The 13701-nt window shown below is 35.8% G+C and overlaps 2 protein-coding genes across 2 annotated transcripts in view; one reads left to right on the top strand and one right to left on the bottom strand. All coding sequences in view use genetic code 11, as the record gives it.

Annotated features, from left to right (window-relative positions):
* Window positions 1-7924: 7924 nt before the first annotated feature.
* EGR_10886 (hypothetical protein) lies at window positions 7925-9214 on the top strand (the record flags this gene model as incomplete). Its single annotated transcript, XM_024500135.1, has 4 exons — window positions 7925-8042; window positions 8134-8184; window positions 8678-8781; window positions 9098-9214. The coding sequence occupies 4 exons, from the start codon at window positions 7925-7927 to the stop codon at window positions 9212-9214; spliced, it is 390 nt and encodes a 129-aa protein (XP_024345449.1).
* A 33-nt stretch (window positions 9215-9247) lies between these two features.
* The window catches only part of EGR_10887 (hypothetical protein), a gene marked incomplete at both ends in the record, with an annotated part of 12194 nt that continues 7740 nt past the window's right edge, over window positions 9248-13701 (bottom strand). Inside the window, 3 exons of the mRNA XM_024500136.1 lie at window positions 9248-9351; window positions 12338-12513; window positions 13228-13308. Of these exons, the coding sequence (XP_024345450.1) occupies window positions 9248-9351; window positions 12338-12513; window positions 13228-13308 (361 nt within the window). The remainder of the gene's footprint in view (window positions 9352-12337; window positions 12514-13227; window positions 13309-13701) is intronic.

Genomic DNA, 13701 nt, shown 5'->3' on the forward strand with positions numbered 1-13701 from the left:
GTTAAATTTATTGTTAGTAGTAAAATTTAGCTATGAGTACAGCATAATTAGAGGGCAGATATAGTCAACTTCTTAATTATTGGCACTGCTAGACCATTTCCACTTCGTTAGCACTGGAGAATCGTCGAAGCGTAAATTATGTCATCCACAAATTGCCTAATCAACTGTTTACACTTACAGATGTAGAAAATATGACCTTACAGATGATGAGTTTTGTTAGATTTAATTAACCCCGAGTGAAGGTCTAAATCTATCACTTTGATATATTTACCGACTTTCAATAAATGTAAGGTTGAGAAAAACGACATATTTAATTAATTATAATTTGTTTGAATGAATGTTTCACAATTCTTGTGAGCTGTGGTTGATTCTGTAATCATGTATGTGCAGGGATCGAATGGTTAATCGCCCACCCCTACGGTTCCACAAGGGAAGCAAGTGGGCCCCCTAAAGTAGTAAATAGTACCGGAAAATGTGTCAAAATCATAATTCTTATATTTTTTAAAAGGGAGAACTAACGTCTTTACGCATCTGGTATGTATGCTGTGGTTGAATATTAAGCTTAACCGCATGTACTTGGCTATTAGAGGACCTTAATTTTCGCTGCTCGTACTTTCGCTTTGCAGTTTAGGCTTCGTGCCAAGCTATTAGCCCCCTGGTTCTGCCACACATTAGTACTATTTATTCTTCCAGGCTAATGTGCTCATTATTGGCTTTGGGAAGGACTACAAGGGCTACTCATGCTCTGGGCATACTCTTTCTCCAATTCAAGGCATCGAATGATCCGAACCGGATAATTCTTACTGTCAACGTTTTAGAAGCACCTTTCCTAAGTCTTTAGAATATTATGCTTCAAGTCATCTCTGTTTCTTTTTTTGTTGATGGATAAATACCAAGTAGGTGACTATCATCCGAGTAAATGAAAGTTAAAATGCACTTGTAAAGCGGCATTCCTTTTAATCATCATGAAAAGAATTCAAATCGTCCTGTCAACAGTGGCATGTCTGCTTCAAATGCACCAACAATGTGACTTAACGACTGTACTTTGAGCAATAAATTTCACTTCTTATGTAAATTATACATTTAAAAGTTTCATTTTCAATAGTTCCAAAGGGTTTTTTAATGCTCATTTCAAAGCTGAAATTTTTTGGGATAAAGGATTCCCGAACAAGCTGTATACAAAAAACACTAGGATGAGATTTGCATCTGACAAAATATTATCAGTGATTATAATTCTAACAATCTGTTTTCAAATTGCATTTTATTTGATAAAATCGAGAAGTGAGCAATTAATCCCTTTTGTTGAGAAGTTTTCCATGAATAAGTTCAGATTAGTCTTTCACTATCCTGCTTGTATTTATTTTTTTGTGGATTTAACTGAGTAAAATTTATTCACCGCAGTTTGTAGTAAGTGTATCCTTTTAATTGCAGGCTATTCCAGATATAGTGGGTCAATATAGCAAATAGCAGTAGTAGTATCTGCGTCCATAGAAAGATATATGATTTTGTTTCTTTCGGAGGGGGAAGTGAAAAGCGAAGGTATTTAGCACAGTTCAATGCTTAACTGCTAAGCAACGGTAATATATGACAGTCCTTATCCCACAACATCAACTTCTGAAAAGCCTGACCAATTTCTAAATTGTCATCGTAAAACTGGACAGGGGAAGAATTTTTCTGTTGGAAAGGTGAACACATTTATGAGTGTTTGCAATTAGAAAAACTTAGTGCACTCTAAGTGCCCTATTAAAGTTCAGGGGAACTGAAAATGTTTCTATTCAGAAATGACTTTAGGTTCTAAATGAGGGCTTGAGGATGGGTATAGAAATACGGGTGGGGCTGTATTGTGGTTACCACTCCCTTAAATATGTGCTTTTTGTTGTGGAAGTAAAACTTCTGGTGTTAAATGAGGGTGCCCATAAATTCGAATAAATGCAAATTAAAAGGGCTATGAGGAATTGATTCTTCCAAAAAAGTTCCAAATCTTTTCTGCATAACTCCTTCTATTGAAATTTCGACAGGAGTCTGCAGCGCTTGGAAAAATTCCTATTTTTCTTTCAAGTCAATGACCTGGAAGCCGCCTTTCTGGTTTTAAATTTGGGCCTCTATTGATTTTAAAAGAGGCCATAATTTTACTCCAAAATTAAACTAATGAAAATGGATTGTTTTCATTCGAAAATAATTTTCATTTGCAACATGGGTTTATCGCACAATGTTTTTGGATATTTATGTTAGTTTCCATATTTTTGTTAAAAGATTCTTATTAATTACTCACGAGCAGAGCTTAGTCAAGTTTGTAAACCGACTTTCATCTAAATGTTAAAATTCTGTGAGCCATTAGCTAAGCTCTTGTTCACAAAAAAATAATTTGGGTTCACAAGAAGTGTGAATGCATTTGCAAGCAATGACCCTCATAGTGGCCCGTGTTGGAGTAATTTAATAGCACACAGAACACTTTACTGTTACAAAGTGATTAGGTGAACACAAAAACAGGAACGTTAAGCTTTAGGAATTCGTAGACTTAGAGATTTATGAGTTCACTGGAAAAAAAGCCATGATGCGAATAAACTTGTAAAAAGTTTAATAGATTTCTAATTTGAAATTATTTTCCAGACCTAATTTAAAGACTTTACAATAGCAGTCAGTGTAATTACTAAGTAAAAATAAGTTCAAGATACTTCATTCCCGAAAGAATTTTATAATAGATTGTTAAGATACTGTAAATGTCACGAATATTGCCGCATTACTCAACGGATAAAAGTTCTATTTTTTCTTAAGTGAATACAGCAACTTTTTTCCATCTGGTTTCTGATTGTTTTGTGTTATTGTTTTAAATAAATAAAGATTTAAATACTGGTGTATATTTGAAGATATACTTTATTACAAGTTCATTTCAGTGTTTTGTTGTATCGTGCAGGGACTTGTAAGGTGTATGTATTAGTTAAAATGTGCTCGTTATAATGCATTGCAATTTAACACCATTTGTTGTGTTCTCTGCCACTTCTCTCTTATTTTAAACCTTGCCATCGTAAGACATCGAAATAACCTTGCCTGCTTTCTGAAATGAGTCTAACTTGGTGCCAAATCTGCCCAGACTTTTCGTTCACTTCCATGCGTAACATTTGGAAAGGCGCATTAATAGACTATCACACTGCCTAAAAGTGGCTTAAACAACTTGATTCTGGCAGCAACTTATGTTAAAGAGGTCTATCCATTCTTGATGAAAAATGTTAAATCATCATGGCTTGATTAAAGTGATTGGGGTTAACTTTCAGCTTTACTTGATGTGTGTTATACTGAAGAAGTCAGTAGTTTGACCCAAATTCATCCACACTTAATGATGTACGTAGGCAATTGCATTTTCAAGTTTATTCATTTTATTTCTTGACCTTTATGTGAACATTTTAAATCGCATTAGGATATTTGGTACATAATAGATAGAGAAGAGAAAGTCTTACTGTGTGCAAACTACTCTTGCCTGTTTGACAATATGCTTCTACATTTACACACTCACCCAAACCTCTAACTAATACTTAAGAATCTTTGAAACAAGAGAAATTATCAATACAGCTGAACCAATCCAGGATGATCCGCTTTGCTTCGCTATCGGTATTATGGTGTCCAGTGTGCTCTTATAAATTACATTAAAAATCTAATGTTAAAGAAGAACTTTAAAGTATTTATAACCTCCTAAAACTTAAATCGAAATACCGGATTATGTGATATCTAAACCTATCACTTACCAATTAAAATGAATTTTTACCCAATTTTTCCTCCAAATAGAGGGACATTGACTTTGTTTAAAGGAGGATTTACACTTAAAACTGCCTTAGAAAAAACAGTTATTTAAAATTCAGGCACTGACTTCCTTTTCTGAGCTGGTTTTTAAAAATCTGGTGTTTAGTGATGTAGTTTAAATGAATCCTATAAGTGACAAAAAATGGTTTGCTTTCTAACTGAATACTTGTTGTCAATTAGTCCAAATCAGGAGCGTATTTTAAACCTGCAAATTGTACGACTTACGTAATGAAACTACAATGTTAGGAACTACGTAAAATTAAAATATCCAAGCTTTTATAGAACAAATTTATCAAATTTTTAAAAGAATTTGCAGAATTTATACCTTTTCGAAATACAAAGGCGGTACCACACGTGACTACAAGTGGCAAGTCCTTCTAAGGCGCCTGCATTTGGCTGTTAATCCAGATGACAGACCTAGTTCTGGTATGTGGTAGCATGGGACAGGATGTGAAGATAGTGTTTTGAGATCATGGAACCGACCTAAAGTTTGGAAGCGTGTATACCTACTTATAAAGAGGACCTTAAACGCGGTCGGTTGGTGCTATCATTTTAATTACGACTTTACATCTGTACGCCAGTGGTGGTCTCATCCTTGCTTGTTTGTTTCCAGTTTACAGAACTGGTAGCCATTCTTGTAAATAGTCAGCTTGTGAAATATCTGCCTATTCATGTGGTGTAGTTAAATTTAACAGTAAAAAATCACAAACAGACCATGCTAAGGTGACTAAACACTGAGAGGCTTGTGAATGCAGCTAAGGATAATAGCGCTTTTTAAAACTGTTTTAAATGTGTGATTTTGTGCTATGCGATGAAATTGAACAACAGAGATTTTTCTAGTTGGCAGTTAAAACTATAAAAGGGTTAGGGAGAAGATGAGTAGAATTCCCACTTCCAAATATTTGGATTCCGCAAGTTCTAATTAGAAGTCATCATGACCTTCTATTTTTTATTATACTTACATTTTAGCTTTAATATACTGCATTTCCCGAACCTTTGTAACTTCGCTTAAAGTACAGCTTATTCTGTCCGTGTACATACTCGTTTTTAGCAAAAAATGAATTTGCAGCTAAGCAAAATTTGCTACAATTGCCAGTTTAGGCAAGAACCTTAAACTATATTCCATAATTCACAAACTTATGTTAACTTTCAGTAAAAGTTACAATGATCTGCCGCAGAATTTTGCTAATTAGTTTTCATCCTGCATAATATGGCCATGTCACATGCTCGCATTTCTGGCTTTTACTTAAATTTTACGGTAATGAAACATTGTTTTACTTGGCAGTGGTTCTGCGTTCATTGGAAAATTTGTCCTAGTTGGCAAAGTAACTGCATATTTAAATTTTATATTGTGTAAAACAATAATAAAAAACTATATAATTGTAAATGTTTTCATACTATATCTATGTTGGAACAAATACGCCGAGTTACAAGCTGCACAAGTAATTTATTCTAATCATCCTATAAATGTCAAACAAAGGAAAGAAAATTGCCTATAAAATGGAAGAAGAACCTACTAATTGCAACAGATGGCTCAAATAATTAGGACTAAATTAGAAGTTTTGCAAAGATTGCGGTCAAACAGGTGGTAAAACATTCAATTGTAAACTTAAAAAATCTAATGGTTGGTTACTTTTATTTCCCATAAATAGACCAATTACCTTGTTCTCCATATATATGAAAGGGCAAAATACTTTAAAGTTATACCATTCGCGTTTTGCTTTACTGAATCAAAGACCATTAGTAGACAAACTATTGTGACAAGTGAACCCCCGAGGCTCCTGAAAAAAAAAATAAATTGATATTGCTAAAATCGTGTGCGCTTCAGCTGTGATGAACTTTCAGCATCGTTTTAGCCTCTCTGTACTTGTGACACGCGGAATTCAGTGCAGAAGTGCAAAGAAATAAGACAGAGTGCTTCAAAGATGACTCATTTCAAGATTCGCTTTACACATTGAATACTTTACATCATCTTCGTTACAAGCTCCATGCTACCAATTACATCTGACCCTGATTCTTAAAAAAATATGGTTTAGCTAATTACCCTATCACATACTTCATTACGGGAAAACTAAAACGCGACTGCTGGAAAGTTTTTGCAACGAAAACTTTATTTGATCTTCACACTCTCCATTGTTAATGAGAAAAAAAAACAATACACTGAGCCACTAAATGTACCCTTAGGATATATTTACTCCCTCGTTCTTGCCATATACTGCTATGGTAGAGCCACTGCGCTCCTGTCAACCCCACCTGATATGGCCTTGCATCAGCAGATTTGGTTCTGTAGTTACGTTTCTTTTGACATCCAATAAGCCCCTTCCCTCAGTCACACAATCACTGCCATGCTAATTCCAAAAACCAGCCTGTAAAATGTTAACTTTGATTTGAAAAGGAAAACAAACCAGCACTTGCTGTAGAACCAAATAATTCGGATTTCGCTTAAATAAAACTACTTAAAACAAATCTAAAATTAAGTGCTTCCATTTCACTCTGAAGGAAACTTGTAAACAGGATTTTTTCAGAAGCAAAGTGATAATTTTTTGTCATGAATATTTATGGCAGGCCTTCTATAGAAAGGATAAGTTGTTTTGATGATTCTCTGCTGATTTCCCTAAAACAAATCAAACTTTTATATCGCAGTGAGCTGACTGGGTTCAATAAAATCTTAAAGAAACTAATGAAGTTGGCTACTAATACAGGTGTAGGGTAGTATGATAGATAAAAATAGTCGATTCTTTTATTTTTTTATTGTTATACCAAAGTAGTTTTAGAAGGCAGGACAGAGTTTTCCAGAGATTGTATAATTCTGACAAAATATGCATTTTGGATGGACAATAAATATGAGGCCGGATGACTCGAAAATTCTCTCTTTTCCATAGAGCAACCTCCTCAATGCCACATTCTACAGTCAATAATAACTGATGGGGTCAATGGCCGTAAGCAAACCATCACTATGGTGGTCATCAATCATGGCGGATGAGTTGCCATTATCCAGTTTTATCAAAGTGAGCTTGGATCCTGCCGAAATCCTAACAAAAAAAATTAATTCACAAGACTTTTCGATAGATGTCTTTGCCTACTGACAAGCATAAGTAAGCAAGGGGGTATGACGAATGCGCACGTGATAACTGGCTGACTAAAGTCTGCTGGAGGCGCTTGGAGGTTCCAGCCTAGCATATTTAAAGTGGTGAGCAGTAGTACACTCAAAGTACAATTGAAAATTATATGAACCAATTGAGAGGGTCTGATCTAGAGCACGACACCGAAGAATCATCGGGAAGTGGCCACAAAACTGAAATCTAAAAATTGAAACAAAAGTTTTCTGGAGTTACATACTTGCACACATTCTCCAATATCCAATGGTCCTCTTCAAAATATGCAGACCTTTTGGGCGTTTTGATGTTGAGCAGTGAGACTGAACCCAATGTGATCGTACCCTTCTGTATTAGCATTCTTAAGAAGGTTTTAATTTGCCACCACAAGCGTGCACTACCATTGATGTCCACCATGTTGATTGGCGATATCTAATCCAGGACGTGTGTTTCTTCCATAAGGAGTACCAGGCAAAATTTGTCATCGTCTGCTGTGTGTAGTACCACAGCAGTAGCATGGTTTCTTTTAAATGTAGGTGTAAAATCAGAAATCTGGGTTAGACTTGAACATTTTTCGCATCTGGAGATACCACTGTTTTGCCACAGTACGAGAAACCGATATAAATTAAGTTAGGCGGTAACACAATAGTATTGATATAGCGCTGCATTGGAGAAAACGAATAAGGTGAGACTAGACCTCAGAGTATTTTGTACATAGGGTTTGCTTTGAAATAAACGGTCTCTTTCTTCTGCAGACTTGGAGGATTCTTTTACCGCAGCATTATGCAAATATATATCCTCCTGAAAAGGATAGGTCAATGTGCTCTTCAAATGACCTCATGGTAGATTATAATTAACTAGAATATATTTCTATTAGGATCAGAGTCAGATCTTATCCACAGAGAGGAATTGGTATCATAGTCGACAGAAAGTGTTTAAGTTATTAGGTAGGATTTTAAAACATATTGTCTTTGAAGCATTCTCTCTACCTTTTTCACTCCTGCACGTAAGACAGGAATGAAGATGCTGAGGCGATGGTGAATGCTCAACACATTGAGAAAGGCAATAATCTTGACAGCAGCGGTGTATGTCATGAATTTCAACCTAGATTATTGGGTATGTCTTTATGGATTCCCTTTAACATAATTAAAAGTAAGGCTGGTTCTCGTTACGTAAAATTGCCCGGGACTTTTGCGTACCTCAGAAAAACACCACGTAAAATTTGCTTGATTTGTATCTTTAGATGTGACTTACTATTCATCTATATATTTTATTGTTGACAAATTTTCTCACTGTGAAGTTTAAATCTCCAGGACATTCCGTTTTTCCAAAACGCAAAATTTACTTTTATTTCGTTTATTAAAACTGGGCCTATTTTATATAAGCGCATTTTTACTCGAAATTAGGTAAATGTTAATTACAAAAAGCAATTTTACCCGTCAGTCTGATTCTCAATTTCTCTAAAACTTATTTTTATTTGTCTACAGTAACTTAAAATCGATCTAAGACTTTCAAACTTCAGAAGGGACTCCGCTTTTTGAAAAGCCTATCTTTTGTAAAGTAAGAAGTTAATAATTTCAGTAGCTGAGTCTTCTTTGTCCACAAAATAATAAAGGTATTTCAAATTAAAGGGTGCGACTGGAGCAAACGTCGCTATTATTTTGGAATTCGAATATATTGGGGGACTGAAAAGTCTCTGTAATTTTTGATATAACTAGCTGTAATAATTTGCAGTAACACGTAGTGTTAAATAAATGCGATTATATATATATGTATGAATTACAAAGCGTGTAAATTTGTCAGTGTATTAGTACGATATTACATATGGTGTTTTTCACTGCCATTCTCTTACTTTGAGCTCCTATATCATCAAATGACAGTTAAAATTGAAGTATGCGTGTTAAAATATATTTTTTCTGCCGATGCATTACTGTCTAAATCAGAACAGTACAGTGTCTAGATTTACTTAACCTCCCTAGTTTATCTTACTAGAACTCATACGTAACGTCTTGAAGGCGAACTGAATCACAACGGCCTATTTGGGAAATATTTTTCTAAAAAACCGATTTGACTCGATATATTTTGTGTGTTAATAGTTGTTTACATTCGCTTTAATCGAAAATCAAAACCCATTTAGTAAAACATGAAAATCACGAAAATTAACTTAAATTTTGCCCTAATCTTACTTTTTTTTGCTTTTGATTTAGTCTTTAGCACTATCAGACCACGTACCTAGATTTGTTTTATTTTTGTCATACTCGAAGGTGTTATACGTCCTCATTTTGCTATTCGTTCCTTTATTAAAAGCAGATGTTTTTGCATAGACAATTTGAACTTACTAGAGGAATGCTACTTCATCAATCACCATAGCATCGAATTGAGCGGTCTATTGAGTCTGCGAATTCTACTGTATTCCCTTGAGTCATCCATGATACATCAGCTAAGTCTGTCGTATTAGGGACTGAATTACAGTGGATTAAAAAGAAAACACATCCTCCGGATACAAATCAGGAAATGGCTTTTAAATTTACTATCCTTTGGGACTTTTATTCGCATCAAAATATTTGTACAACTCACCTCAATGCTTTAACAAAATTCCAGTTTTTCACCTTCCTAAATTTTCTTCTTTTGCGGCTGTAATATTTCATTGGCTGGACTAATATTATGCTATAAGGAGTTACTTTAAATGAATACTTTTTTTCGATACTTATTTCACTCTCATTTTTATGAGAAAAACACGCAATCTCGTGAGGTGCACAAAGGCGCATCCTTTCAGTTAAGGCTTAATGTGTCAGATCCCTGATTCCCAATCGCTGAAAGTGGGTTGATATATTCGAAAAGACTAATAGGTAATTAGATGAGTAGCTTCTTGATGGATGACTTACCTCTGATGCGTAATGAACAACAACATTTCAATAACAGTTCCATCAACCCTTCACAACCTCTCTATCGACTAATTTAAATATAGACTATAAAACGCCTCACAGCAACCTACTCCATTCCTATGGCTAAACGAAAAAGTAGCCAGATGTATCCACTCAACATATTTTACCCAACTTATTAGAAGAGCATTTCACGGCGACACTGACGAAGAAAAAGACGGTGGAAGATGATATTTAGTGATAACCCTGGAAGAGGGAAGAAAGAGACACAGAAAATCAGCGCATTACTGTCTGTCGTTTCTTCCGCTAGGAAACAAAAAAAGCATATTAAGGTGCAGGAATAAGAAAGGAAAGAAGGGAGCGTAAGTAATAACAGCGTTCTAAGTGCTTGGGAAGATATTTATTTCTGCGTTGTGTACTTAATATGGAGTGTTTCGTGTGCCAAGGTCATGGTCTTTTGAGCAAAAGAAGGCCTAAATTTCTGACTCACTCAGCCGCACAGAATCAGTAACTTCCTTTGGTCTGAGCTGGGCTTAACGTATCAGTGCCCGTATAAAAGTCACACCACTTTGTTTTGCTCCTTGAATTGCACAGTTAAATCAGTAAGTCAGTCAATGGGTTGGTGGATAGGTAGATAGATAGCAATAATAACAGAAGAGAGGGGAGCAGGTGATAAAGATTTAAAAGGAATGAATTTGAGCAAGGCAGAACTTTGTTTTCCTGGTCTCTTGGCTGCAGTCGGCATTTTTATTTTCCTGTTACAGTGCTCATTTCCGCTTCTTCGGTCGTCGCAACAGCTCCATCATCCTTTTAAACTCTACAAAAAATGCGAAAACCAATTAAGAAGCTTTATCAAGTATGAGTGGTTTATTATAGGGCAAAGCAGATTGCTGAATCGCCTACTCATAGAACCATATTTAGCAAATTTCGATCAAAAATAACTAAAATTTTATTAAGTTTGTGCATTTAAAGTTTATAGTAATAGGACCTGCCCTGATATTGTGGAATAAATTATATTTGGACAGTTTAAAATTTAATTCCTGTTGAGCGATAGCCAATCTTTACTAAAAAGTCGTCGGTTCACTCAGGCACTTTTGAATCCATGAATACAAGAGGATTAGCTACCGTGACGATACTACGTGCCGTAATGAAAGGCTAGTGTACCCCGTTAGTACTAGTAATACGTTGTATCCGTTGTGTCCGAGCGTCAGTTGTGTCCAGGCAATGTTAGTCAAGATAATAAGTAACAGTTTTAGTGTGCGCGTGCATGCATGCAGTAAGCAGCGTTTAGTGGTAAAACTTCTAGAGAAACCGAGAAACACAGCCCAAACTCGATGACATCTACCACTGCAGAAGACTTCAGGTACTGTTCGGCACAGTGATATCGAGCTCAGACGCTATGCAGCAAGACATTCGATTAAGGAGTTTTAGCGCTCGTACGTCTGTACATCAGTAACGATCCCAAAGTTGACTCCTCATTCCTGGCCTCTAATCAGCCAGAGCGTACAATTTCTTTCCAGCCATTTTTTGAACTACGCAACATAAAGACTTAATACGCGAAAGCAAAAAATTGTTCCTAAAAGAACACAAATGAAATTTTAAGAGCCATGAAATGATTTGATACAGGTCGCAGGTGAAGTTGGACTCCCTGCACCTCCAACAATTATACGTTTTAACTATTTATTAGACAGCTTCTCCATGCTTTAGCCTCGAATGGAACAGAATGCTTAACATCCGCAGCAAAAACTCTAGGAGTTACGACTCAGTTTGGCAGAAGATCTGTATGCTATTGCAGCTGGTAACGACTCAATTGAGAACTTCATTCTACGTGTCACCGACTAGAGACCACCTTTCAACCCGGTAAAAGTGGCAAGTCTTAGTTTCATGGCTTTACGTAACATAGCTACCAACTCCTAAAGGTCTGAAACCAACAAGGCAGAGACCCAGTTTTTTGTGCTTGTCAATTCCTCATGTGTTAGGTCGAAATACATAGTCTTCCCCAAACTTGATAAACACCTACAGTAGCGACTGACAAGTCAAGCAACTATCATTTACACTTAAGAATCAGCCGATTAATTTCTGAAATTCTCTCAATTATTTTTATGACAAAGACACTATGTTTCTGAAAAAAAGTTAGTCCCAGTTTAAATCCAATTATGCTAGATATTCCATTTATGGTAGAACGTGGAAGGGGTGTAACAATTTCCCCATCAAGACTTTCCTAAAGGAAATTCAGAGGCAGGCTAAAAAACTGACTATTTAAATTGAGGCAGTAAAAGTAAAGTCAAAAACAATAATGATGCAAATTAAAAAATGACTGATATATTTCACACGCGAATGGGGCTAAATTTAATTCACCGTTCCGAGAACCTTGTCCATTCGACTTAATTATGTTCGTGTAAATATCGCTAAAATCCGGCAAGGCTTGGATGAATGGAGGGATAGATGGACACAGAATGTATACGGGACGGATGCATCGACATCGACTGCCTTAGATCATAAAACAGCTTAGCCCTAGCTCGTATACACCTCGTAAGTTGCATTTTGCTAGCTCTACTAACGTACTATATTGCGTGATGCGTATTCTGTTCACTAGCCAGTTATCCTTTGATCTGTTTGGAGTTGTCATCAGGACTACACTGGGTCGTAGGTAGTAGTTTCGCAACAAAATTTGAAAAAGAAAAGGTTTTTTATATTCTCTTAAAATGACGAAAAATTCTTTTAATTTGTTCAGAAATATCCTAAAAAATAGTAATGTTTGAACACACCATTTCAAACTAACTTAAAACCCACAGATTCTTGAAATCTTAAGCGTCCTTACCAAATGCAATAATATCATCACGACTTAGATAACTTTTTAGTGAAACAAGAAGACCTTCCTAAACACTCATCTCTTCTATATAGACATTACGGAATAGGCCTTTATCCGATCAACAAATATAATCCATTCCCTTTCTGATCATTGGGATCTCCAACTCTCCATTCTGGCTTATTAAACTCAGCTTCTCTGCTGAAATTTTTCAGAAAGACCAACAGACTCCATCTGTAAACAGTCACTTCTCAAATAACCACGGTCTCCCAAGGCATTAGCAGTTGGTGATGCGAAAAAAACACCTCCACCTCTCTCCCTTTACCAGAAAGTAAAACATATTTATTGAATAAAAAAGTCAAAATACCAGACCTCTTTCATTTAAAATAGCCAAATTAAAAAAGCTGTCGGGTGATAAGGGTGATGGTGTGATACTGGTAGTGGTAGTACCACGCTCAGAGCTGTTTACGACCTAGGTCGAAAGATGAAAGCCTTTTACCTAATCTAGCACGCAAGGAGAGGTGAAAAATTTTAATCATCACAGGGCATTGGGCTCTGGCTGTCCAAAGGTGGGGCATGGTAGAGAGAGTTGGTCTGAATTAAATTGAACACGGAGGAGTAGACAAACAGAAATCAGTTTTTTTACAAGCGCTGTAGCGAAATAAAATGCAAATTGCTTTTATTTGAGAAAATTATTTCAAGGCAACGATAATAAATAAGTAAAATACTAAGAAATAAAAGTTGCATAATAAAGAAGGATTGGACATGAAGGCTCTACCCATGGAGAAATAACTCATTTAGAGAATCGTTACCAACTGCAACCCGAAAAGGAATGCGCAATTAAAGGTCACTATCACCGCAAGACAAATGATTAAGCGGCGAAATTCTCTTAGAAAATTCAACATAAATGTTGCTGAGCCTCAAACCAAAGGATCCGTATGGTATACACGATTTGACGTAGTAGACCACACGTCACATAGGCTCCACGGTGGTTAGGTTCGCAAAAAAAAGACAAATAAAAATTAGGCGAATATATTATTGGACTCTAAATAAACAAATCTAACACAAACAGTAAAGTGTAAAAATAATATGCGGCAAAGTTAAATACAATTTATTTGAT

Source organism: Echinococcus granulosus, assembly GCF_000524195.1.
Source record: "Echinococcus granulosus chromosome Unknown EG_S00293, whole genome shotgun sequence".
Lineage (NCBI taxonomy): Eukaryota > Metazoa > Platyhelminthes > Cestoda > Cyclophyllidea > Taeniidae > Echinococcus > Echinococcus granulosus.